General features: G+C 43.6%; 3 protein-coding genes across 6 annotated transcripts in view; 1 reads left to right on the top strand and 2 right to left on the bottom strand.

Annotated features, from left to right (window-relative positions):
* LOC110534421 (uncharacterized) overlaps window positions 1-27,451 on the top strand; it is an 88,479-nt gene that overhangs the window by 14,151 nt on the left and 46,877 nt on the right. For 2 of the 4 annotated variants that reach the window (XR_005034197.2, XR_016483864.1), the window contains exons 3-4: window positions 17,619-17,699; window positions 20,008-20,145. Coding sequence is in view for 2 of the 4 variants with exons in the window: in XM_090187381.1 (XP_090043507.1) it covers window positions 2,297-2,436 (140 nt within the window). In the remaining 2 variants the exon portion in view is untranslated. Of the gene's footprint in view, window positions 1-2,296; window positions 3,422-17,618; window positions 17,700-20,007; window positions 20,146-25,884; window positions 27,015-27,451 lie in introns of those variants that run through there. The other 2 variants (XM_090187382.1, XM_090187381.1) reach the window with 2 other exon arrangements.
* LOC149980138 (E3 ubiquitin-protein ligase TRIM21-like) lies at window positions 4,119-9,620 on the bottom strand. The gene has a single exon (XM_090187378.1). The coding sequence runs from the start codon at window positions 9,618-9,620 to the stop codon at window positions 7,995-7,997; it is 1,626 nt and encodes a 541-aa protein (XP_090043504.1). The 3' UTR covers window positions 4,119-7,994.
* On the bottom strand, window positions 20,174-24,366 carry LOC149980137 (pleiotropic regulator 1). The gene is made up of 9 exons (XM_090187379.1): window positions 24,164-24,366; window positions 23,441-23,533; window positions 22,725-22,874; window positions 22,480-22,581; window positions 22,273-22,375; window positions 21,868-21,976; window positions 21,563-21,702; window positions 20,981-21,174; window positions 20,174-20,750 (listed from the first exon to the last, which is right to left on the bottom strand). The coding sequence occupies exons 1-9, from the start codon at window positions 24,203-24,205 to the stop codon at window positions 20,691-20,693; spliced, it is 993 nt and encodes a 330-aa protein (XP_090043505.1). The 5' UTR covers window positions 24,206-24,366; the 3' UTR covers window positions 20,174-20,690.

Raw genomic sequence — 27,451 nt, 5'->3', positions numbered from 1 at the left:
AGCAAGTCAATACACCTGAAGTTATCTTAAAACGCATAGGCCTTGCATGAAGATATTCTACGATTATTGTAGTACGTCCAAAGGACAGTTCCTTACAAAACATCCAAGCTTTTTGTGAGTGTGCCCTGTGCATTTGATAAAGTGTGTGGACTGTAGAGGAAGTACAGTGCCTTGCGAAAGTATTCGGCCCCCTTGAACTTTGCGACCTTTTGCCACATTTCAGGCTTCAAACATAAAGATATAAAACTGTATTTTTTTGTGAAGAATAACAGCTGTAATCGCAGCAAAAGGTGGCGCTACAAAGTATTAACTTAAGGGGGCTGAATAATTTTGAACGGACAATTTTTCAGTTTATGATTTGTTAAAAAAGTTTGAAATATCCAATAAATGTCGTTCCACTTCATGATTGTGTCCCACTTGTTGATTCTTCACAAAAAAATACAGTTTTATATCTTTATGTTTGAAGCCTGAAATGTGGCAGAAGGTTGCAAAGTTCAAGGGGGCCAAATACTTTCGCAAGGCACTGTAAGTGCATTCAGAAGCCCTTGACATGACAAAACGACGTCCTTTACCCAAAACAGCTTCCATGGAGCGTGCCACTGGGGCTTGGGCATAGTGGGGGTTTTTCTGGCAACTAGGGATGAGTTCTTGGTGCCGCCTCCTTCCAAAAGAGACTAGAAATAAGACAGAAAACGATTAGTATTATTCACAGTGGTAGCATTATATCATACGAGACTGATGTCATATTGGTGGGATGTTGGTACAGAAATGCATGCGAAAAGTTAGCAGACGCAAAAGAAAAGGTGTGTCGTACTATACATATCAGAGAGCGTTACCCCACCGTGAGGAGGGGTAACAAAAAAATAAAATGGATGTTGGATGGTGTCAAAGTGCACTCCTAATAAGATAGGCAACCCTGATTGGGGTCCCGTGTTGCTTGGATTCAGTAACACTTTGTTCATGTCTCTAACATCTGGGGTCTGTACAGGAGGTTCTGGTGCCACGGAATTGCGGGGAAGTTCTGTGTCAAACAGACGAATGTCTAACGTGGACTATTGAATTCCGTTTGTTCTGGTGTCTTTCCCCTTTGACAGATCTACTGTGCATCATCTGAAGGAAGTACATGGCTTGTTATGGTGGCAGGGCAAGAGCCATGGCATGAACTCACTGGGGTTCCTATGTATCTGAGTGTCAGCCGTCAGAGCCAGCCCTGTGGACGACAATACACAGTAGAGGTCAACCGATTTCATCGGAATGGCCGATTTAATTAGGGCCGATTTCAAGTTTTCATAACAATCGGTAATCTGCATTTTTGGACACCGATTATGGCCGATTACATTGCACTCCACGAGGAGACTGCGTGGCAGGCTGACTGCCTGTTACACGAGTGCAGCAAGGAGCCACGGTAAGGTGCTAGCTAGCATTAAACTTATCTTATAAAAAACAATCAATCTTAACATAATCACTAGTTAACTACACGTTTCATGATATTACTAGTTTATCTAGCTTGTCCTGCGTTGCATATAATCGATGCGGTGCCTTTTAACTTATCAACGAATCGCAGCCTACTTCGCCAAATGGGTGATGATTTAACAAGCGCATTTGCGAGAAAAGCACTATCTTTGCACCAATGTGTACCTAACCATAAACATCAATGCCTTTCTTAAAATCAATACACAAGTATATATTTTTAACCCTGCATATTTAGTTAATATTGCCTGCTACATGAATTTCTTTTAACTAGGGAAATTGTGTCACTTCTTTTGCGTTCTGTGCAAGCAGAGTCAGGGTATATGCAGCAGTTTGTGCTGCCTGGCTCATTGCAAACTGTGTGAAGTCCATTTCTTCTTAACAAAGACCGTAATTAATTTGCCAGAATTGTTCATAATTATGACATAACATTGAAGGTTGTGCAATGTAACAGCAATATTTAGACTTAGGGAAATCAATAATGATTTGTCAATGATTGATGTTGAAGTGATGGCATTCTTACCAGGTTGGGCATAGTTCTGATTGCCATGCATGTTGGAGCCCAGTGGTCTGGACATCAAAACAATGAAATAACACGTATGGAAAAATGTAGTAACCAAGAAACTGTTAAACAAATCAAAATATATTTACGATTTTAGGTTCTTCAAAGTAGCCACGCGTTGCCTCTTGGCATTCTCTCAACCAGCTTTACCTGGAATGAATTTCCAACAGTTTGAAGCACTTCCCACTTATGCTGAGCACTTGTTGGCTGCTTTTCCTTCACTCTGCGGTCCAACTAATCCCAAACCATCTTAATTGTGTTTAGGTCGGGTGATTGTGGAGGCCAGGTCATCTGATGCAGCACTCCATCACCGTTTACCTACTCTGCATCTCACAAAGACACGGTGGTTGGAGCCAAAAATCTTTCATTTGGACTCATCAAACCATGCAGCAATTCGACCATGAAGGCCTGATTCACGCAATCTCCTCTGAACAGTTGATGTTGACATCTGTCTGTTACCTTAACTCTGTGAAGCATTTATTTGGGCTGCAATTTCTGGGGCTTGTAACTCCAATGAACTTACCCTCTGCAGCAGAGTTAACTCTGGGTCTTCCTTTCCTGTGGCGGTCCTCATTAGAGCAAGTTTCATCATAGAGCTTGATGGTTCTTGTGACTGCATTTGACGAAACATTCAAAGATCTGGACATTTTCCGTAATGACTGACCATGTCTTAAAGTAATGATGGACTGTCATTTCTCTTTGCTTATTTGAGCTGTTCTTGGTCTTTTACCAAATAGGGCTATCTTCTGTATACCTCCCCTACCTTGTCACAACACAACTGATTGGTTCAAACTTATTAAAGAAAGAAATTTCACAAATGAACTTTTAACAAAGTACACCTGTTAATTGAAATCAGCAATAATATAATGAATGCAGGGCTTGTGGAATTATACTGTGGCTAAATATAAGCCTTCCACAATCATAAGACCCACTAATAATTTCATTATTTTTTCAAATTAGTTTAACCTGCTTTTTTTTGTGTTGCAATAATCACTGATCTGGCTTTCAAGTCTGTCTATGAAAATGCCCTTGTTGTTACAAATTTGACCAGAAACCATGCATAATGTACATTCACTAACAATGACCAACCTCCCCTATTCCACTGATTAGTACTTGTATAAGTGTGCCGTTTGGTTTCCATTGGGCTGTCCATTATTGTTACAATGTCCGTTGGTGCGTGTGAGTACCCGAGCTGTGTGTTTTGGCTTTCGTGCCATTGTGGATTTCGCAGTTAATCATTGTGCGCGTGTGTTATTTATTCGAGGTACTCCTCGCTCTTTTGTTTTGGGTTTCTACCCTGTGTTTTGTTACGTGTTTGTTTGGTCGTCGTCCCCGTGCCTTTACACGGCACGTCGTAATTTGGGTATAATAAAAAAAAACTATTACGCATTCCTGCGCCTGTCTCCCGAATCAGTTATGCCAACGTGACAAATACTTCACGAGGCTTCTTCTCTCTAAGCTGAGATCTTGAATCTGAGATATATTTAGTTCTCAAAACAAAGTTTAGGGAGTACTGCCAAAGTGAAACTACTGATAGTGAGGATTTTTCCAGTCAGTCACTTCCATGAACACAGAAAATGGTTATTAGAAAAGCACATGAATGGAACATATAAATGAGCTATTAGAAAAGCACAAACATCAAACATTTCCAGCACAGTGGTCACAGCAGTAATTATTTATCATGAGAGGACAAATAATAACTAATAATGCTGCATCCTCCAAGAAAGGTTCACTGGTAAAAATGATTATAAATTGCTGAAGTATTGTCACTTTTGAGGACACAAGATCAAATACACATGTAAAGTTGGTCATTAATCTGACGACTGATATTCATCGAATAATTAACTGTGTTTATAATTACGTGATTAGATAAATCAGGCAACCATTAACTCGGTAACCTGGGGCACCATGAGAAAAGTTTGTTTAATGAGTTAACGTTTCCCAAATTAACTCAAAGAATATCAGAATATCGATTTCATAGCAGCCGGCAATTAATTTATTTCCTCTTAAGTCTCATTCTGAACATCTCATAATTCTTAAATCTGCACAAACCCGGGTCTCACTAAATCATTCCGTACCACACAAATTGAGTTGATTATTTATTTACTAACAAGCTAAATGATAATATAAGATACACATACACAAACAGTCTTGGCCATTGATTAGAACTTAATACAATGAAACTGGTCCCTAGCGGACCAACATCAATAGAAAGAGAGAGAGAGAGAGGGAGAGAGAGTGAACAAGATAAAAACACACTTGGATACATTTGTAACCTGCTTAGTTGAGCCCTAACACCTTGCCCCAAACTGCCGCTCTTATGGGTCAGAATTATAATGAATGTATTTACTTGTTGAAGGTCTCCGTTGGGTATCTTTTCGTGGACCGAGTTCCGCTTATCGGGATAGGATGGCCGAAGCACTTTTCTTCCGATGGCTGTGTCTCCTTCGTCACCGGGTGTAAGTCTCTGATTGCCCACATGATTGTTAAGAGTGTCCTTTGTCCACTTCCTCATGTTGCATTTGTGGGGTTGTGACTTTGATCACGCTGCAGCTGTGGTCCATTTTACTGTGGTATGTAAATTCTTATACCCCCAGGTCACAAAGGGGCATTTCGGTCTATATGGCAAGTTCTCTGGGGCGTATCTAGTTACGAGGCAAGGTATCACAATGTACTATGGTCTCGTTAGACAACTAAAATAATAGTTAATTGTTACAAAAATATTCTCTTTGATCTGGATATTTTCTACACAGCGCACAGTATGTTAACATCATGTACATATTATGACAACTTTTCAAGTTACAATCTTAAAATCAAATAAATCAAATTTTATTTGTCACATACACATGGTTAGCAGATGTTAATGCGAGTGTAGCGAAATGCTTGTGCTTCTAGTTCCGACAATGCAGTAATAACCAACAAGTAATCTTACTAACAATTCCAAAACTACTGTCTTATACACAGTGTAAGGGGATAAAGAATATGTACATAAATATATATGGATGAGTGATGGTACAGAGCAGCGTAGGCAAGATACAGTAGATGGTATCGAGTACAGTATATACATATGAGATGAGTATGTAAACAAAGTGGCATAGTTAGTGGCTAGTGATACATGTATTACATAAGGATGCAGTAGATGATATAGAGTACAGTATATACGTATACATATGAGATGAATAATGTAGGGTATGTAAACATTATATTAGGTAGCATTGTTTAAAGTGGCTAGTGATATATTTTACATCATTTCCCATCAATTCCCATTATTAAAGTGGCTGGAGTTGAGTCAGTGTGTTGGCAGCAGCCACTCAATGTTAGTGGTGGCTGTTTAACAGTCTGATGGCCTTGAGATAGAAGCTGTTTTTCAGTCTCTCGGTCCCAGCTTTGATGCACCTGTACTGACATCGCCTTCTGGATGATAGCGGGGTGAACAGGCAGTGGCTCGGGTGGTTGTTGTCCTTGATGATCTTTATGGCCTTCCTGTAACATCGGGTGGTGTAGGTGTCCTGGAGGGCAGGTAGTTTGCCCCCGGTGATGCGTTGTGCAGACCTCACTACCCTCTGGAGAGCCTTACGGTTGTGGGCGGAGCAGTTGCCGTACCAGGCGGTGATACAGCCCGCCAGGATGCTCTCGATTGTGCATCTGTAGAAGTTTGTGAGTGCTTTTGGTGACAAGCCGAATTTCTTCAGCCTCCTGAGGTTGAAGAGGCGCTGCTGCGCCTTCTTCACGATGCTGTCTGTGTGAGTGGACCAATTCAGTTTGTCTGTGATGTGTATGCCGAGGAACTTAAAACTTGCTACCCTCTCCACTACTGTTCCATCGATGTGGATAGGGGGGTGTTCCCTCTGCTGTTTCCTGAAGTCCACAATCATCTCCTTAGTTTTGTTGACGTTGAGTGTGAGGTTATTTTCCTGACACCACACTCCGAGGGCCCTCACCTCCTCCCTGTAGGCCGTCTCGTCGTTGTTGGTAATCAAGCCTACCACTGTTGTGTCGTCTGCAAACTTGATGATTGAGTTAGAGGCGTGCGTGGCCACGCAGTCGTGGGTGAACAGGGAGTACAGGAGAGGGCTCAGAACGCACCCTTGTGGGGCCCCAGTGTTGAGGATCAGCGGGGTGGAGATGTTGTTGCCTACCCTCACCACCTGGGGGCGGCCCGTCAGGAAGTCCAGTACCCAGTTGCACAGGGCGGGGTCGAGACCCAGGGTCTCGAGCTTGATGACGAGCTTGGAGGGTACTATGGTGTTGAATGCCGAGCTGTAGTCGATGAACAGCATTCTCACATAGGTATTCCTCTTGTCCAGATGGGTTAGGGCAGTGTGCAGTGTGGTTGAGATTGCATCGTCTGTGGACCTATTTGGGCGGTAAGCAAATTGGAGTGGGTCTAGGGTGTCAGGTAGGGTGGAGGTGATGTGGTCCTTGACTAGTCTCTCAAAGCACTTCATGATGACGGAAGTGAGTGCTACGGGGCGGTAGTCGTTTAGCTCAGTTACCTTAGCTTTCTTGGGAACAGGAACAATGGTGGCCCTCTTGAAGCATGTGGGAACATCAGACTGGTATAGGGATTGATTGAATATGTCCGTAAACACACCGGCCAGCTGGTCTGCGCATGCTCTGAGGGCGCGGCTGGGGATGCCGTCTGGGCCTGCAGCCTTGCGAGGGTTAACACGTTTAAATGTTTTACTCACCTCGGCTGCAGTGAAGGAGAGTCCGCATGTTATCGTTGCAGGCCGTGTCAGTGGCACTGTATTGTCCTCAAAGCGGGCAAAAAAGTTATTTAGTCTGCCTGGGAGCAAGACATCCTGGTCCGTGACTGGACTGGTTTTATTCTTGTAGTCCGTGATTGACTGTAGACCCTGCCACATACCTCTTGTGTCTGAGCCGTTGAATTGAGATTCTACTTTGTCTCTATACTGACGCTTAGCTTGTTTGATAGCCTTGCGGAGGGAATAGCTGCACTGTTTGTATTCGGTCATGTTTCCAGTCACCTTGCCCTGATTAAAAGCAGTGGTTCGCGCTTTCAGTTTCACGCGAATGCTGCCATCAATCCACGGTTTCTGGTTAGGGAATGTTTTAATCGTTGCTATGGGAACAACATCTTCAACGCACGTTCTAATGAACTCGCACACAGAATCAGCGTATTCGTCAATGTTGTTATCTGACGCAATACGAAACATATCCGTATGATGGAAGCAGTCTTGGAGTGTGGAATCAGCTTGATCTTTCCGTTATATTGTCGTCATTTAACTATTAATAACATAACAAAAACGACATTCATTTTCATATTTTATCTAGCATCGTTACCATCATTTCAACTGATAAAATATGTACCATATAAAATGTACCAAGTCCATTTTTTCCATGTTACAGTTCTGCGGTAGGTTCTCCATAGGCCAACCAGACATTCCAATCCTCCACTGACAGGACAAAAGATTTGTCTGCTGCCTTAAGATTTACAATGGCTTGAGGTGTTACGTATTCTTGCGCCTGTCTCCAATCATTTTTACAACGTGACAGGGGCGCACTGCCTTCATATCATAGGCCTGCAGTAGCTAAAGCTTAATAGCCACACCATACCAAACCTTTCCCAAATGTTTCTAAACTTAATTAGGGTAATATCAAAAGTAAGTCAAGGCATTGTTTATAGAGAAAATATGAGAAGAATGGCGAATGTAAACCAGGGCAAAAAATGCACTACCCTCCACTGTGCCTTACTCAAAGCAATAAAAAAGGTTTGACAACCCTCCCCTATTTTGTGGCACCCCTCCCCCAGTAATATTCAATCTGTCCCTAAAGAGTAAAGAAGTTTCCATTTTTAATTCGTTATGAGATTTCAGAGGACATCCATGGACATTCTAATCACATGTCATGTCAACTGACTAAATATATTTAATGATATGTGAATGTAATTAGTTAATTAATTAGTTAATTAACTGTTCCCTCTGCATCTTTGAATGCATCAGTGTGTGTGATTGACAGGAGAGATGATGAGAGGTGCTGAGTTTTGACCATCATCATTATCAGAGGGGCCAAAGAATGGAAAGAGTTTCTCTGTAAAGGTGCAGCCAGTGTAAGAGTAGACATGAGACTTGGCCTCCACATCATAAAAGGAGACCAGACCCTCCTCATAGTCCACAAACACCCCCACTTTCTGGGGCTTCTTTCTCGGGGAGAGGAGGAAAAGGGGAATTGTCCAGCTGTCATTCTCATCCCTTCGGGTCACAGCCCAGAGTCCATCCTCAGGTCTCAGTATAATATTCTGCTTCCTTTCAGTGGACTCTCTGGCCACTCCTAAATGCCATCTAGTCTTCCCCTTAACAATCACCTCATAGTAAAATCGTCCTGAGGAGAAGCCATCCTTTCCAAGGACAAATCGATGAACATCAAACCTTTTGGGATTGTCAGGAAGATTCTGTGGTATGTCTCCAGTTCTCACTTGTTTCCCATCTTCAGACAGGATGAGAATGGAACATGCTGTATCAGGGTCCAGAGTCACATCCACCGCATACTGCTGAATCATCTTCAGTTTGACTTCAGGCAGCTTCTCCATCTCTTTATTCAGTATCTCCTCCAGCTGGGACACAGCTCTCCTCACAGTCCCCACACACAGATCACTGTGAACATTGATCTCAGACCAGTCCTTGGTGGGTGGAGGTTTGCACTCTAGGGATAGGAAGCTCTGGAGAAGTTGGAGGTGGTCCTCAGTGTGTGAGAGCTGCTTCAGATCAGTTATTCTCCTCTTTAGGTCAGTGATTTCCTGCTCCAGATCTTTAATGAGCCCTTCAGCCTGCCTCTCTACTGCTTTCTGCTTCTCCTCAATCACCTCAATCAGCTCAGCTTGGCTTTTCTCAATGGAGCGCACCAGAGCAGTAAAGACTTGTACACTGTTTTCTATCTCTCTCTTTGCATCTCTCTTTCTACGAACTACAGAGAGTCTGATCTTTTTAACCTTCTTCAGTCTCTCCTGGATAAGTAGCTGCACTTCTGCCTCAGTTTTCCCCAGCTGAGCCTTCCTCTCTCCACACTCTTCCTCTATAGGGACAGTGTCATGAGTCTTGTGGTCTGCCTCAGTGCAGAACTGACACACACAAGTCTGGTCAGTCCTACAGAACAGCTCCAGGAGTCTGTCATGCTTCTTACACATCCTGTCTTCCAGGTTCTCCACAGGGTCGATCAGTTTGTGTTTCTTTAAGGGTGAGGCTATCTGATGAGGCTCCAGGTGAGTCTCACAGTAAGAGGTCTGACACACCAGGCAGGACATAAGGGCCTTGCGCTTCATCCCAGTGCAGACGTCACAGGACACTTTTCCAGGTTCGGGACGGGGCCCATCTCTACCTATATCTCTCCTCTTTTTAAAATTCTCTACAACCTTTCTGAAAGTTGTGTTGACACGAAGCTTAGGTCGTCTGGAGAATTTCTCCTGACACAGTGGACATTGGTACAGGTCCTTGCTATTCCAGTACTTTCTGATACAGGCCATGCAGAAGTTGTGTCCACATGAAGTGGTGACTGGCTCAGTGAACACATCCAGACAGATAGAGCACAGGAACTGGTCTTCAGACAGGAGAATAGTGGAGGAAGCCATATCTAGACAGAGAAGATGGGACTATAAATTATTTCTCTCAATAGTTTTAGTGCCACTGTCAACACGGAATTTAGAGAATCTAACCAATGCTGATTAAAGTTGTTTAACCATACAACATACAGTATACATTTGTCAATGTACAAAATAAAGATAAACGTAATGTAGAAGCAAACAGGATAAAAGAAAACCGCAGAATAAAGGAATTCATTAGAATACAAGAATTCACACACTAGAATGCATCTTCACCTGCCCTTGTAAATCTGTGCTCACCTGTATCTGTCATGTACTGTCATGTTGTGTCTTGTTTCTGTCCTTTCCCTTCACCCTGTCTCCCTCTGCTGGTCGTTGTTAGGTTACCTTTTCTCCCCCTCTTTCCCCCAGCTGTGCCTTGTCTCCTCCTAACTACCTCGTCACCCCTTTTCCCACCTGTTCCCTTTTTCCCTCTGATTAGTCCTCTATATCTCTCTCTGTTTCTGCTCCTGTCTTTGTCGGATTCTTGTTTGTGTTGTTCATGCCTGAACCAGACTATCGTCATGTTTGCTGCAACCTTGTCCTGTCCTGTCGGAACCTGCCGGTCCATCTGAGCCTACGTTTTGTTTTGTTATTAAAGAAGCTCTGTTTACGTTAATTCGCTTTTGGGTCCTCATTCACGCACCGTAACAGAAGAATCCGACCAAGAATGGACCCAGCGACTTCGGATCCTCTCCACTCAGCCGTCGAGATCCAGGGAGCGATGCTAGGCAGACACAAGCAGGAATTGTCTGCTGCTCGACATGCCGTTGAGACCCTGGCCACCCAAGTCTCCAACCTCACAGAACAGGTTCACCATCTCCGCCTCGATCCACCGGCCACTTCCAGGGCTTTCGAATCTCCGGAGCCCAGAATCAATAACCCGCCGTGTTACTCTGGGGAGCCCACTGAATGCCGCTCGTTCCTCACCCAGTGTGATATTGTGTTTTCTCTCCAGCCCAACACTTACTCCAGGAGCACTGCTCGTGTCGCCTACGTCATATCTCTCCTTACTGGACGGGCTCGTGAGTGGGGCACGGCAATCTGGGAGGCAAGGGCTGAGTGTACTAACCAGTATCAGGACTTTAAGGAGGAGATGATACGGGTTTTTGATCGATCTGTTTTTGGGGAGGAGGCTTCCAGGGCCCTGTCTTCCCTATGTCAGGGTAATCGATCCATAACAGACTACTCTATTGAGTTTCGCACTCTTGCTGCCTCCAGTGGCTGGAACGAGCCGGCTTTGCTCGCTCGTTTTCTGGAGGGTCTCCGCGCAGAGGTAAAGGATGAGATTCTCTCCCGGGAGGTTCCTTCCAGCGTGGATTCCTTGATTGAACTCGCTATTCGCATTGAGCGACGGGTTGATCTTCGTCACCGAGCTCGTGGAAAGGAGCTCGCGTTCTCCGTTGCCCCCCTCTCCGCATCACTACCATCTTCCTCTGCCGGCTCGGGTGCTGAGCCTATGCAGCTGGGAGGTATCCGCATCTCGACTAAGGAGAGGGAACGGAGAATCACCAACCGCCTCTGTCTCTATTGCGGTTCTGCTGGTCATTTTGTCACTTCATGTCCAGTAAAAGCCAGAGCTCATCAGTAAGCGGAGGGCTACTGGTGAGCGCTACTACTCCTGTCTCTCCTTCAAGATCCTGCACTACCTTGTCGGTCCATCTACGCTGGACCGGTTCGTCAGCTTCCTGCAGTGCCTTAATAGACTCTGGGGCGGAGGGCTGTTTTATGGACGAGACCTGGGCTCGGGAACATGACATTCCTCTCAGACAGTTAAGGGAGTCCACGGCCTTGTTCGCCCTGGATGGTAGTCCTCTCCCCAGGATACAGCGTGAGACGCTACCTTTAACCCTCACTGTTTCTGGTAATCATAGCGAAACCATTTCTTTTTTAATTTTTCGTTCACCTTTTACACCTGTTGTTTTGGGCCATCTCTGGCTAGTTTGTCATAATCCTTCCATTAATTGGTCTAGTAATTCTATCCTCTCCTGGAACGTCTCTTGTCATGTGAAATGTTTAATGTCTGCTATCCCTCCTGTTTCCTCTGTCTCTTCTTCACAGGAGGAGCCTGGTGATTTGACAGGGGTGCCGGAGGAATATCACGATCTGCGCACGGTGTTCAGTCGGTCCAGGGCCACCTCTCTTCCTCCACACCGGTCGTATGATTGTAGTATTGATCTCCTTCCGGGAACCACTCCCCCCCGGGGTAGACTATACTCTCTGTCGGCTCCCGAACGTAAGGCTCTCGAAGATTATTTGTCTGTAGCTCTTGCCACCGGTACCATAGTCCCCTCCTCCTCTCCCGCCGGAGCGGGGTTTTTTTTTGTTAAGAAGAAGGACGGGTCCCTGCGCCCCTGCATAGATTATCGAGGGCTGAATGACATAACAGTGAAGAATCGTTATCCGCTTCCTCTTATGTCTTCAGCCTTCGAGATCCTGCAGGGAGCCAGGTTTTTCACTAAGTTGGACCTTCGTAACGCTTACCATCTCGTGCGCATCAGGGAGGGGGACGAGTGGAAGACGGCGTTTAACACTCCGTTAGGGCACTTTGAATACCGGGTTCTTCCTTTCGGCCTCGCTAACGCTCCAGCTGTCTTTCAGGCATTAGTCAATGATGTCCTGAGAGACATGCTGAACATCTTTGTTTTCATTTACCTTGACGATATCCTAATTTTTTTCACCGTCACTCCAGATTCATGTTCAGCACGTTCGACGTGTCCTCCAACGCCTTTTAGAGAATTGTCTTTTTGTGAAGGCTGAGAAGTGCTCTTTTCATGCCTCCTCCGTCACATTTCTCGGTTCTGTTATTTCCGCTGAAGGCATTAAGATGGATCCCGCTAAGGTCCAAGCTGTCATTGATTGGCCCGTCCCTAAGTCACGCGTCGAGTTGCAGCGCTTTCTCGGCTTCGCGAACTTCTATCGTCGTTTCATCCGTAATTTCGGTCAGGTGGCAGCCCCTCTCACAGCCCTTACTTCTGTCAAGACGTGCTTTAAGTGGTCCGTTTCCGCCCAGGGAGCTTTTGATCTCCTCAAGAATCGTTTTACATCCGCACCTATCCTTGTTACACCTGACGTCTCTAGACAGTTCATTGTCGAGGTTGACGCGTCAGAGGTGGGCGTGGGAGCCATTCTTTCTCAGCGCTCCTTCTCTGACGACAAGGTCCACCCTTGCGCGTATTTTTCTCATCGCCTGTCGCCGTCGGAACGTAACTATGATGTGGGAAACCGCGAACTGCTCGCCATCCGCTTAGCCCTAGGCGAATGGCGACAGTGGTTGGAGGGGGCGACCGTTCCTTTTGTCGTTTGGACTGACCATAGGAACCTTGAGTACATCCGTTCTGCCAAACGACTTAATGCGCGTCAGGCGCGCTGGGCGCTGTTTTTCGCTCGTTTCGAGTTTGTGATTTCTTATCGTCCGGGCTCTAAGAACACCAAGCCTGATGCTTTATCTCGTCTCTTCAGTTCTTCAGTAGCCTCCACTGACCCCGAGGGGATTCTCCCTGAGGGGCGTGTTGTCGGGTTGACTGTCTGGGGAATTGAGAGGCAGGTAAAGCAAGCACTCACTCAAACTCCGTCGCCGCGCGCTTGTCCCAGGAACCTTCTTTTCGTTCCCGTTCCTACTCGTCTGGCCGTTCTTCAGTGGGCTCACTCTGCCAAGTTAGCCGGCCACCCTGGCGTTCGGGGTACGCTTGCTTCCATTCGCCAGCGCTTTTGGTGGCCCACCCGGGAGCATGACACGCGTCGCTTCGTGGCTGGTTGTTCGGTCTGCGCGCAGACTAAGTCCGGTAACTCTCCTCCTGCCGGCCGTCTCAGGCCGCTTCCCATTCCCTCTCGACCGTGGTCTCACATCGCCTTAGATTTTGTCACCGGACTGCCTTCGTCAGCGGGGAAGACTGTTATTCTTACGGTTGTCGACAGGTTCTCTAAGGCGGCTCATTTTATTCCCCTTGCTAAGCTTCCTTCTGCTAAAGAGACGGCACAAATCATCATCGAGAATGTTTTCAGAATTCATGGCCTTCCGTCAGACGTCGTTTCGGACAGAGGTCCGCAATTCACGTCTCAATTTTGGAGGGAGTTTTGCCGTTTGATTGGGGCTTCCGTCAGTCTCTCTTCCGGCTTTCACCCCCAGTCTAACGGTCAAGCAGAACGGGCCAATCAGACTATTGTTCGCATCTTACGCAGTCTTTCTTTTCGCAACCCTGCGTCTTGGTCAGAACAGCTCCCCTGGGCAGAATACGCCCACAACTCGCTTCCTTCGTCTGCGACCGGGCTATCTCCTTTTCAGAGTAGCCTCGGGTACCAGCCTCCGCTGTTCTCATCTCAGTTCGCCGAGTCCAGCGTCCCCTCCGCTCAGGCTTTTGTCCAACGTTGCGAGCGCACCTGGAAGAGGGTCAGGTCTGCACTTTGCCGTTATAGGGCGCAGACTGTGAGGGCTGCTAATAAGCGTAGAACTAAGAGTCCTAGATATTGTCGCGGTCAGAGAGTTTGGCTCTCCACTCAGAACCTTCCCCTTAAGACCACTTCTCGCAAGTTGACCCCGCGGTTCATTGGTCCGTTCCGTATTTCTCGGATCATTAATCCTGTCGCAGTTCGACTTCTTCTTCCGCGATATCTTCGTCGCGTCCACCCGGTCTTCCATGTCTCCTGTGTCAAGCCCGTTCTTCGCGCCCCCGCTCGTCTCCCCCCCCCCCCCCCCATCCTTGTCGAGGGCGCACCCATCTACAGGGTCCGTAGGATTTTGGACATGCGTCCTCGGGGCCGTGGTCATCAGTACCTAGTAGATTGGGAGGGGTACGGTCCTGAGGAGAGGAGTTGGGTTCCCTCTCGGGACGTGCTGGACCGTGCGCTGATCGATGATTTCCTCCGTTGCCGCCAGGTTTCCTCCTCGAGTGCGCCAGGAGGCGCTCGGTGAGTGGGGGGGTACTGTCATGTACTGTCATGTTGTGTCTTGTTTCTGTCCTTTCCCTTCACCCTGTCTCCCTCTGCTGGTCGTTGTTAGGTTACCTTTTCTCCCCCTCTTTCCCCCAGCTGTGCCTTGTCTCCTCCTAACTACCTCGTCACCCCTTTTCCCACCTGTTCCCTTTTTCCCTCTGATTAGTCCTCTATATCTCTCTCTGTTTCTGCTCCTGTCTTTGTCGGATTCTTGTTTGTGTTGTTCATGCCTGAACCAGACTATCGTCATGTTTGCTGCAACCTTGTCCTGTCCTGTCGGAACCTGCCGGTCCATCTGAGCCTACGTTTTGTTTTGTTATTAAAGAAGCTCTGTTTACGTTAATTCGCTTTTGGGTCCTCATTCACGCACCGTAACAGTATCTGTGTGTGAAAGAGGGTGGGCACTTTCTCCGATTTATCGGTACTGTAGTATTAAAAGAAACAGACTGCGTAGCTGTCTTATATTTTCCAGAAGAGTGTGAGACCGTTTGTTTGTGTTGGCAACGTACAGTACACCTAGCAACTGTAGTTTCACTTTAGCAAAGTGACGTTGACATGCTCCTCCCCACCCAGTGCTGCTCTGTGCTCTGGAACAGAATGAACCCTTCACATGGCTGATCTCTCTTCATCCTTGATACAAAAGTGTGAATCAGAAATGTTAAACAAGGAATTACTGCAGATGCATTGAAAGTTTTCTAAAGTCATCAACTACAATATAATTCACAGGGGAGGAACACATACTGTTAGGTAGATTTGATCATTAATAGCCTTTTACTGCAGTGGGCTAAATCAGGTTCACACAGTATTTCTCGTCTTTAACAAATCTATTTTGAAACAAAAGTATACACCTCACACACATGGTTATGGGCCTAACAAAAATAATACACATATACCATGTCAGATACAGAGTTGAAATGTAATACATTTTGAGTTTACATTCCAATATTACTTTATATACAGTGCCTTGCGAAAGTATTCGGCCCCCTTGAACTTTGCGACCTTTTGCCACATTTCAGGCTTCAAACATAAATATATAAAACTGTATTTTTTTGTGAAGAATCAACAACAAGTGGGACACAATCATGAAGTGGAACGACATTTATTGGATATTTCAAACTTTTTTAACAAATTCAAAACTGAAAAATTGGGCGTGCAAAATTATTCAGCCCCCTTAAGTTAATACTTTGTAGCGCCACCTTTTGCTGCGATTACAGCTGTAAGTCGCTTGGGGTATGTCTCTATCAGTTTTGCACATTGAGAGACTGAAATGTTTTCCCATTCCTCCTTGCAAAACAACTCGAGCTCAGTGAGGTTGGATGGAGAGCATTTGTGAACAGCAGTTTTCAGTTCTTTCCACAGATTCTCGATTGGATTCAGGTCTGGACTTTGACTTGGCCATTCTAACACCTGGATATGTTTATTTTTTAACCATTCCATTGTAGATTTTGCTTTATGTTCTGGATCATTGTCTTGTTGGAAGACAAATCTCCGTCCCAGTGTTAGGTCTTTTGCAGACTCCATCAGGTTCTTCCAGAATGGTCCTGTATTTGGCTCCATCCATCTTCCCATCAATTTTAACCATCTTCCCTGTCCCTGCTGAAGAAAAGCAGGCCCAAACCATGATGCTGCCACCACCATGTTTGACAGTGGGGATGGTGTGTTCAGCTGTGTTGCTTTTACGCCAAACATAGCGTTTTGCATTGTTGCCAAAAAGTTCAATTTTGGTTTCATCTGACCAGAGCACCTTCTTCCACATGTTTGGTGTGTCTCCCAGGTGGCTTGTGGCAAACTTTAAACAACACTTTTTATGGATATCTTTAAGAAATGGCTTTCTTCTTGCCACTCTTCCATAAAGGCCAGATTTGTGCAATATACGACTGATTGTTGTCCTATGGACAGAGTCTCCCACCTCAGCTGTAGATCTCTGCAGTTCATCCAGAGTGATCATGGGCCTCTTGGCTGCATCTCTGATCAGTCTTCTCCTTGTATGAGCTGAAAGTTTAGAGGGACGGCCAGGTCTTGGTAGATTTGCAGTGGTCTGATACTCCTTCCATTTCAATATTATTGCTTGCACAGTGCTCCTTGGGATGTTTAAAGCTTGGGAAATCTTTTTGTATCCAAATCCGGCTTTAAACTTCTTCACAACAGTATCTCGGACCTGCCTGGTGTGTTCCTTGTTCTTCATGATGCTCTCTGCGCTTTTAACGGACCTCTGAGACTATCACAGTGCAGGTACATTTATACGGAGACTTGATTACACACAGGTGGATTGTATTTATCATCATTAGTCATTTAGGTCAACATTGGATCATTCAGAGATCCTCACTGAACTTCTGGAGAGAGTTTGCTGCACTGAAAGTAAAGGGACTGAATAATTTTGCACGCCCAATTTTTCAGTTTTTGATTTGTTAAAAAAGTTAAAAATATCCAATAAATGTCGTTCCACTTCATGATTGTGTCCCACTTGTTGTTGATTCTTCACAAAAAAATACAGTTTTATATCTTTATGTTTGAAGCCTGAAATGTGGCAAAAGGTCGCAAAGTTCAAGGGGGCCGAATACTTTCGCAAGGCACTGTACATCACAGAAGACTGAAATACAACAAAACTGTTTGACATAGCAACACTGGAGTTTGGGCTTGTTGAAACATATGAATAATATTCCACTCATGAGGTCACAAGGTCATTTGACTTCAAGGGCTACATAAAGGAGCAGGAAATATTATTTTCAGATGATTCCTTTAAACATACTCACTTTCAATTCTACCAAGTCAAGTCAGACATTGGGTGGAGAACTTAAGCTCAATGTATTTTCTGTTTGTAGGAAACTGCCTGTGTTTGTTGAAATCCTGCTTCTGCTGCTTGTGGTGCCTAAAGAAGTGTCTAATGTACCTGAATGGTTTTACAGAATACCACGTTAATCCATTTCTATATGTTAAATAGTGTTTTTATGCACATATTACACTGAACTTGCCTTGTTAGCGTTTACGATACTTGCCCGCTATTGTCTCAACACCAACACACATCCACCCTCTTCTTCCTCTCCCTCTCGCTTTTAGGAGTTTGTAGAGAACAGTAAGAATATGGAGGGATGGGATCGGCCCGAGGCAGATGGAGACGGTCGTGAGATGAAGCCCACGGTGAGTTAACAATACTTTTCCAACAGAAAGTTTAACACTCCATTTGTTTATTGTTGTAGACTCATGGAGGAGGGACTTTTGCTTGACCAAACCAGAAGACGGAAACCAAAAGGCATTCCTAACGTTTTCTTTATTCCACGTGTAGCAGGTTTACCATGATATCACTCCAGTCAGAGTCTACAATATTTTTGAAAACCTGTTTATTAATATATGGCACACTTTACATGAAAGCTTTGTTTAAAAAAAAAACATTTTTTTAAGCACAATGCCTTTTTGAAACACCTTTTTTATATAACAAAAGTACTTCAGTCACAAATACTGTTAGTGCAGTTTGGTTCTAGTTTACAGGTTGTGAAGTATGTTTTGTTTAGCCTCTTGTGGGTGACAGTATTGTTCGAGATTTTTCAAATGCGTTCCATGTCACCCCAGTTATTAAACATTATTACTGTACACTACAAGTGTTTGTGCATCAAATGTATTTTTAGATTGTGATAAAGACGATCATGGTTGCTCCTTTTTTAATACAATTTTGACAAATAAAACTGACCAGCATAACAGATAATTAACAGGCACTTTTCATGTCTGAAATAACTCCATCATACCTTGTTCAAAGTCTTCTTGCATGGACATTCTTTTTTTATTCTAAATTTGTGCAAGCTGTTGTCCCACGCCCGATAACAGGATCAGGTTACTACGGTGGATCAAATATGAATGAGCCACTTACTCTGAGGATGTTTGATATTACTCTAATGTTTGAAAGGCAGGTCCTACAAGTACTGAAGTTGTCATGTCAGAGGCAATGCATGATCATAACTGACAATCCCTACATTGTGGCAACGTTGAGTCATTACTGCTTACTGAGTTTGTAAAACTGTATCCATAGAAAACGTGATTCCCTATTATTGTATCTCTATTCCCTTCATGAGTTTTTGTTAAATAACAGAATTGTTCAACCTTTTGCATACTAATTAAAGAAAACAATCAATGTCCTCTTTTCTTTGTGAGAGCTGTGGGGCAAGAGAGGATCAGTTTAATCTTGAACATGGGTTTGTGTCTGTATGTAACTGTATGTTATTTAATAGTTTTGATGCCTTCACCATTATTCTACAATGTAGAACATGGTAAAAAGTAAAAACCCTTGAATGAGTAGGTGTTCTAAAACTTTTGACCAGTAGTGTATATATATATATATCCATTGATTCTTGAATAACTTATGAGTTCAGTTCAACTGTCACACTCCTTGAGAACCCAAAATATAAGCATGTTTTTCGCCAATGTTTGTAAACATTGTAAATGTAAACAAACACTGTATACCATATCATGGTTAAAACATTCATTTTTATATCACTGATGGTCAGTCCTTGTAACCATAGCTGTCTATTAATCTGAGAGTGTTTACATTTCTCCAGGCCCATCCCTCAGCTTTTTACCAAAACAGAGGCAGGGAAATCGTTTTGTTGTTTCATCTGTGGACTTGCCCTTTAAAGAGCTGCATATTATCAAGATATCAAAGTGGACTGGATTTATGAGTTATATTCTTCAAGAATGAATGGGTATTTATAATTAATTTAAAAGGCTAACAATTGATGTAGAAACTGCATATTTCCCCTTTAATGCACGTTGGTGAGTTAATTTACACTGTAAAGGGGTTGCTGAATTTGACAGTAACTTGTCAACTTCTGTAATAAATACAGTATCAAAGCAAGCACTATGTAATGACAGTACAATACCGTAATATTTATTATACTGTTAAAGTGAATATTAGCGTAATCATAATGTTTGATAAAAATGGTTTACTGTAATTACAAGGGATTGGTGCAAGCAGGTTGGCTGCTAAGTGTTTACACATTACTGCATATTAATGAATAGTTGGTGTCTTACAACACTTGCACTTCTGGAAGCTTCCAAACTGGCAGCGACTACAGGGGAAAACAGAGCACAGGACATGGTAAAATGTGCAACCATTTCAGGTTTAAGACTTGCCCCACTCCAATCTGTCCCCTATTCATTTTAAATTGATGGGGCACTATAACATATAGGACTTAAATTGGTACATCATTCTCACTCACAGGTGCAATGTAGCCTCTTACAAAGCCTCAAATATGTTAAGCCAGAAACAATACCATTTTTGGCACTCCAAATGATACAGTACCACTCAAAATAGACCAATTATTTCCCCGCCCACATTTTCCCACAATGGCCCATAATTTACAGTATGCTTCAGTAAAACAGTATTTCACTGTTGATAATACCCCAAATTACCGTATAAAGTAGTTTTGTTACAGTGAACATCTGCTTTGTCTAACAGGTGAGCAGAAGTTCCATGTTCTCAGTGAAACCAGGAATACGGTAGAGCTCCAGGACCACCCAGGAGATGACGGATACTGGGAGATCAATGCAAACAGCTCCAAACACGATGGGAATGTTGTCACCAATGGTTACATGGGTGAGTCACGCTTCACGGAAATCCAAAATGAGATGCAACATGTTTTTTATTTTTATGGTTCTGTTAATCATACAGTGATTTATTTCATACACCAGATTGCACAACAAATTACGTTTCTCTTGTATATACAGTTGGTGTTTCTGAAATAAAGAAATAAAAGAAAACATTTCTAATGATGAGAAAATCTTGGAATTTTCCACACGTTTACTAGATTTGACCCGAGTGGGGACTATGTGTACACTAAAGGCGAGCTCTTACGGAGCTGAGAAGTGGCTTCTCATGGTGGACGAGAGTGACCAGAGATATGAGAGAGCATTCATCATCAAGAACAAACATTCTGGAAGGTTATTGGCTGTCCAAAATGGCTACTTTGTTGGACTAACATTGTACATTGAATAAGGACTACATTGAAAACCCCCAAAATTACAGTAAAAATAAAAGCCAACTCGTTTTTGTGCGAATATTCTTCTTTAAAAAATTATGGGAGTTCTATTGATGGGAATATTGACAACAGAAATGAATGTATTTTTTTGTTTGTTGCAAAACTAGAATCTTTTCCTCTTGAGGATTTCCGGTTTCCAGTTGATTGGGTGGCTTTCCTCGGTCTGAAAGAAAAAAACAATCCCACCCTAGTCAGAAACAAGAACTTATGAAGTACTCAAAGTAATACCACAGTTTCATTAGCTTAGCAATGTTTTAGTGACTGTCCTTTTCCCTGACTGAATAAACATCCACTTTGTATGAGGTTGTAATTAACACGTCCATTACTGAATCACATCTCAAATCAACAAAAACTTGTGTAGCTATACAGCACAGGATAAAAGTATTTCCCTACCGCGGTGTCGTCCTCTTTGTACACCTTGATGGTCTTGTCGGCCTCGGCCGTGATCAGCCTGCTCTCCGAGTGGTCGAACATGCAGGCGAAGATCCCCGATTCGCTGTCCAGTGAGCCGGGCTGCACGGCGGCGTGGATACGCTGGAAGTTGTAGCCGGTCCGCCAGTCCCACAGGTGAATGGTGCCGTTGTCAGCTAACGGAGACAATAAAAAGATGTAAGGATTAGCTGTATCTAGATCAAGACATCGGCATAGATAGACAGCGGTGTCTAGGATCTAGCCGTATGTAGGATTTCCTATCACTTAGCCATTCAATATATTTGCTTCCAGCCTCTGCAGTTACCACTTCCCTTTCATTTGTTGCCCATCTTTAGTAGTGCGCTTTCGAAGCAACAAAGCCCTTCAGAATCATTCAATGTACTATGACTAGAAATAATCTGACCTAGTCATCCTGACAGAGGCTCAAAACTGTCTATTTCAATCGCAACATATAGACAAGATATTTTTTGTTCAAACACGAGTCGCTAGTGCGCGATGGGAAAAGGATATCCCTGTTGGAAAATGTAAAGGATGTTTTCATACCTCCTGAAACCAGCACGCCGTCTGAGTTGACCACCATTGCGTTGATGATGGCGTTGTGTCCAGAGAGGTTCTGGATGAAGTTGCCGTCTGAGAACGTCCACTGCTTGATGTTGTCGGCAGAGCCAGAGGCTAAGGTATACCTGTAACATTCAGCCAACCAATGGTTCAGTGCCATAACTCAAAACGCACAAATAAAATCGGCGAGCCTATCAACCCTATCATTAACTACAACTAGATAACAAAAGATGGCGAACTTGGGTGCAACATATGCATCACCGTTTACTACGTATGAGGAAGTGACGTACTGTCTGGGATGTAGGGCCAGTGCTCTGACAGACTTCTTGTGATTGGTGAGAGTGGCTCTGGTCTTCCCAGCTATCAGATCCCATAGCCTGATGGTAGAGTCGTGGCTCCCTGGAACGGAAAAAGCCAGGTCGTGTTCAGGTCACACCGTAGCAAAATGTTTTGAAACTAACAATAAAACGCTGCGTTCTTATTCAGACAAGTTCAAGTGTTCTATCCTATTTTTTCCCTACTGAACATGACCCAGGAGAAAAGGTCAAAATGAAAAAAATCCTGATTTCTCCTTGCGCCAGCTCATAATAGAATGTAACAAGATGATAAGCCATTGATGGTAATTTGGAGTGAGTCAACTAGCCAATATATGAACACAGCAAGGCAAAGCATTTGTAACATATCCTTGTCCGTACCTGTGATGATCTGCGGTTCGGCGGCCTGGCATCTGACTGTGGCCACTGTGTTGGTGTGTCCGGACAGGGTGTGCACGTTGGCTTTGCTTCTGATATCCCACACCTATAGACGTAGAGATTTCATATTGATCTCCCAATACACTCCAAAATGTTCCACTAAAATAACGTTTTTGAAAGTTAAGACAACTAGTAATTAGCAAGACTTACCCTGGCTGTGGCATCTCGGCTGCATGTGACCAGCACGTCGATGGTTGGGTGCAGGTCCAAGTCGTACACGGCGCTGAGGTGGCCATGGTAGTGCCTGATAACCTACATTTTTTTTTAAAGTGAGGTAGAGCAGAAATGAGTGGGCGTAACTATACTAAATACTTAACTAAATAATAATGGACCAACAGTCCATTGAAACACATCATATAAAGTAAAGCAGAAATGAAAGGGTACTAGTACAATACCTTGTTGTACTCCAGATCCCAGCACTTGACCTGCTTGTCCTCGCCGCAGGAGAACAGGTAGGGGCTCCGGGTGCTCACGGCCACGCCGCGCACTGTGCTGATGTGTCCCGTTAGGGAGAGCTTTAGCTTCCCACTGGCTAGGTCCCAGATCTGTCAGGAGAATGAGAAACAATGGGGATTTGACGTCACGGGCGAACTTATAGCTGACGTATTACGAGATACATGACTAAATGCCACCAGTTGACTGACATTGAATAGATCAAATGGGTGTCCCAAAACCCTTATGATGTCACTTCTTATTATCATATCTGTTTCACTGGCTGCACCTTTACAGAGGCGATCTACCCATTCTTCAGTCCCTGTAGTGATGATAGTGGTAAAAACGTAGCCCCTCTCATCATCTCAAATCAAACAAATTGTATTGGTCACATCTCTCCTGTCAATCACACACACTGATAAAACAAAGGCGTTACTCTTCCTTTAAAGCTTCAAAATGTAACTTTTTGGGGGGACCCGACCAAATTCACATAGAAATGCTAGCTGTAGATTTCTCATTGAAAGCAAGTAGAAGAAGCGGTATATCTGTTCTATGTACACTATTTCTATGCGTCCCATTCTTAAGTTTCATTTTTGCATCTTTTACTTTCGGTTTTGTACACCAGCCTCAAAACCGCTGTTTAGAAGTTACAGATCTCTCGGTCTCTCTCTGTACTCACCTTAATGGTTCTGTCGCCAGCGCCTGTCACAAACCACTGGTTGCCGGGCTCTACGGCAATGGACCTCACCCAGCCAAGATGACCACTGATGACCTGGAAGGGATAAAGCAAACCTGCATCAGCTACCACACAAAACAGGGAGCAAGTCAATACACCTGAAGTTATCTTAAAACGCATAGGCCTTGCATGAAGATATTCTACGATTATTGTAGCGTGTTCGAAGGACTAGGGACAGTTCCTTACAAAACATCCAAGCTTTTTGTGAGTGTGCCCTGTGCATTTGATAAAGTGTGTGGACTGTAGAGGAAGTACAGTGCCTTGCGAAAGTATTCGGCCCCCTTGAACTTTGCGACCTTTTGCCACATTTCAGGCTTCAAACATAAAGATATAAAACTGTATTTTTTTGTGAAGAATAACAGCTGTAATCGCAGCAAAAGGTGGCGCTATAAAGTATTAACTTAAGGGGGCTGAATAATTTTGAACGGCCAATTTTTCAGTTTTTGATTTGTTAAAAAAGTTTGAAATATCCAATAAATGTCGTTCCACTTCATGATTGTGTCCCACTTGTTGTTGATTCTTCACAAAAAAAATACAGTTTTATATCTTTATGTTTGAAGCCTGAAATGTGGCAAAAGGTTGCAAAGTTCAAGGGGGCCGAATACTTTCGCAAGGCACTGTAAGTGCATTCAGAAGCCCTTGACATGACAAAACGACGTCCTTTACCCGAAACAGCTTCCATGGAGCGTGCCACTGGGGCTTGGGCATAGTGGGGGTTTTTCTGGCAACGAGGGACGAGTTCTTGGTGCCGCCTCCTTCCAAAAGAGACTAGAAATAAGACAGAAAATGAATATTATTCATAGTGGTAGCATTATATCATACAAGACTGATGTCATATTGGTGGGATGTTGGTACAGAAATGCATGCGAAAAGTTAGCAGACGCAAAAGAAAAGGTGTGTCGTACTATACATATCAGAGTGCGTTACCCCACCGTGAGGAGGGGTAACAAAAAAGTAAAATGGATGTTGGATGGTGTCAAAGTGCACTCCTAATAAGATAGGCAACCCTGATTGGGGTCCCGTGTTGCTTGGATTCAGTAACACTTTGTTCATGTCTCTAACATCTGGGTTCTGTACAGGAGGTTCTGGTGCCACGGAATTGCGGGGAAGTTCTGTGTCAAACAGACGAATGTCTAACGTGGACTATTGAATTCTGTTTGTTCTGGTGTCTTTCCCCTTTGACAGATCTACTGTGCATCATCTGAAGGAAGTACATGGCTTGTTATGGTGGCAGGGCAAGAGCCATGGCATGAACTCACTGGGGTTCCTATGTATCTGAGTGTCAGCCGTCAGAGCCAGCCCTGTGGACGACAATACACAGTAGAGGTCAACCGATTTCATCCGAATGGCCGATTTAATTAGGGCCGATTTCAAGTTTTCATAACAATCGGTAATCTGCATTTTTGGACACCGATTATGGCCGATTACATTGCACTCCACGAGGAGACTGCGTGGCAGGCTGACTGCCTGTTACACGAGTGCAGCAAGGAGCCACGGTAAGGTGCTAGCTAGCATTAAACTTATCTTATAAAAAACAATCAATCTTAACATAATCACTAGTTAACTACACGTTTGATGATATTACTAGTTTATCTAGCTTGTCCTGCGTTGCATATAATCGATGCGGTGCCTTTTAACTTATCAACGAATCGCAGCCTACTTCGCCAAATGGGTGATGATTTAACAAGCGCATTTGCGAGAAAAGCACTATCTTTGCACCAATGTGTACCTAACCATAAACATCAATGCCTTTCTTAAAATCAATACACAAGTATATATTTTTAACCCTGCATATTTAGTTAATATTGCCTGCTACATGAATTTCTTTTAACTAGGGAAATTGTGTCACTTCTTTTGCGTTCTGTGCAAGCAGAGTCAGGGTATATGCAGCAGTTTGTGCTGCCTGGCTCATTGCAAACTGTGTGAAGTCCATTTCTTCTTAACAAAGACCGTAATTAATTTGCCAGAATTGTTCATAATTATGACATAACATTGAAGGTTGTGCAATGTAACAGCAATATTTAGACTTAGGGAAATCAATAATGATTTGTCAATGATTGATGTTGAAGTGATGGCATTCTTACCAGGTTGGGCATAGTTCTGATTGCCATGCATGTTGGAGCCCAGTGGTCTGGACATCAAAACAATGAAATAACACGTATGGAAAAATGTAGTAACCAAGAAACTGTTAAACAAATCCAAATATATTTAAGATTTTAGGTTCTTCAAAGTAGCCACGCGTTGCCTCTTGGCATTCTCTCAACCAGCTTTACCTGGAATGAATTTCCAACAGTTTGAAGCACTTCCCACTTATGCTGAGCACTTGTTGGCTGCTTTTCCTTCACTCTGCGGTCCAACTAATCCCAAACCATCTTAATTGTGTTTAGGTCGGGTGATTGTGGAGGCCAGGTCATCTGATGCAGCACTCCATCACCGTTTACCTACTCTGCATCTCACAAAGACACGGTGGTTGGAGCCAAAAATCTTTCATTTGGACTCATCAAACCATGCAGCAATTCGACCATGAAGGCCTGATTCACGCAATCTCCTCTGAACAGTTGATGTTGACATCTGTCTGTTACCTTAACTCTGTGAAGCATTTATTTGGGCTGCAATTTCTGGGGCTTGTAACTCCAATGAACTTACCCTCTGCAGCAGAGTTAACTCTGGGTCTTCCTTTCCTGTGGCGGTCCTCATTAGAGCAAGTTTCATCATAGAGCTTGATGGTTCTTGTGACTGCATTTGACGAAACATTCAAAGATCTGGACATTTTCCGTAATGACTGACCATGTCTTAAAGTAATGATGGACTGTCATTTCTCTTTGCTTATTTGAGCTGTTCTTGGTCTTTTACCAAATAGGGCTATCTTCTGTATACCTCCCCTACCTTGTCACAACACAACTGATTGGTTCAAACTTATTAAAGAAAGAAATTCCACAAATGAACTTTTAACAAAGTACACCTGTTAATTGAAATCAGCAATAATATAATGAATGCAGGGCTTGTGGAATTATACTGTGGCTAAATATAAGCCTTCCACAATCATAAGACCCACTAATAATTTCATTATTTTTTCAAATTAGTTTAACCTGCTTTTTTTTGTGTTGCAATAATCACTGATCTGGCTTTCAAGTCTGTCTATGAAAATGCCCTTGTTGTTACAAATTTGACCAGAAACCATGCATAATGTACATTCACTAACAATGACCAACCTCCCCTATTCCACTGATTAGTACTTGTATAAGTGTGCCGTTTGGTTTCCATTGGGCTGTCCATTATTGTTACAATGTCCGTTGGTGCGTGTGAGTACCCGAGCTGTGTGTTTTGGCTTTCGTGCCATTGTGGATTTCGCAGTTAATCATTGTGCGCGTGTGTTATTTATTCGAGGTACTCCTCGCTCTTTTGTTTTGGGTTTCTACCCTGTGTTTTGTTACGTGTTTGTTTGGTCGTCGTCCCCGTGCCTTTACACGGCACGTCGTAATTTGGGTATAATAAAAAAAAACTATTACGCATTCCTGCGCCTGTCTCCCGAATCAGTTATGCCAACGTGACAAATACTTCACGAGGCTTCTTCTCTCTAAGCTGAGATCTTGAATCTGAGATATATTTAGTTCTCAAAACAAAGTTCTGGGAGTACTGCCAAAGTGAAACTACTGATAGTGAGGATTTTTCCAGTCAGTCACTTCCATGAACACAGAAAATGGTTATTAGAAAAGCACATGAATGGAACATATAAATGAGCTATTAGAAAAGCACAAACATCAAACATTTCCAGCACAGTGGTCACAGCAGTAATTATGTATCATGAGAGGACAAATAATAACTAATAATGCTGCATCCTCCAAGAAAGGTTCACTGGTAAAAATTATTATAAATTGCTGAAGTATTGTCACTTTTGAGGACACAAGATCAAATACACATGTAACGTTGGTCATTAATCTGACGACTGATATT

Source organism: Oncorhynchus mykiss, chromosome 10 (assembly GCF_057628025.1).
Source record: "Oncorhynchus mykiss isolate SJ-2025 chromosome 10, ASM5762802v1, whole genome shotgun sequence".
NCBI lineage: Eukaryota > Metazoa > Chordata > Actinopteri > Salmoniformes > Salmonidae > Oncorhynchus > Oncorhynchus mykiss.
The sequence above is the reverse complement of the archived record's forward strand: the minus strand, read 5'-3'. Positions and strand labels throughout refer to the sequence as shown.

What these genes read in the sequence shown, in the direction of transcription:
- LOC149980138 (XM_090187378.1), bottom strand. Translation starts at nt 9,620, where the DNA reads ATGGCTTCCTCCACTATTCTCCTGTCTGAAGACCAGTTCCTGTGCTCT.
- LOC149980137 (XM_090187379.1), bottom strand. Translation starts at nt 24,205, where the DNA reads ATGCCCAAGCCCCAGTGGCACGCTCCATGGAAGCTGTTTCGG. An exon ending in CGAACCGCAGATCATCACAG is followed by an intron (nt 21,977 to 22,272) that starts GTACGGACAAGG and finishes TTTCCGTTCCAG; the next exon opens with GGAGCCACGACTCTACCATC. An exon ending in CTGGCCCTACATCCCAGACA is followed by an intron (nt 21,703 to 21,867) that starts GTACGTCACTTC and finishes TGAATGTTACAG; the next exon opens with GTATACCTTAGCCTCTGGCT.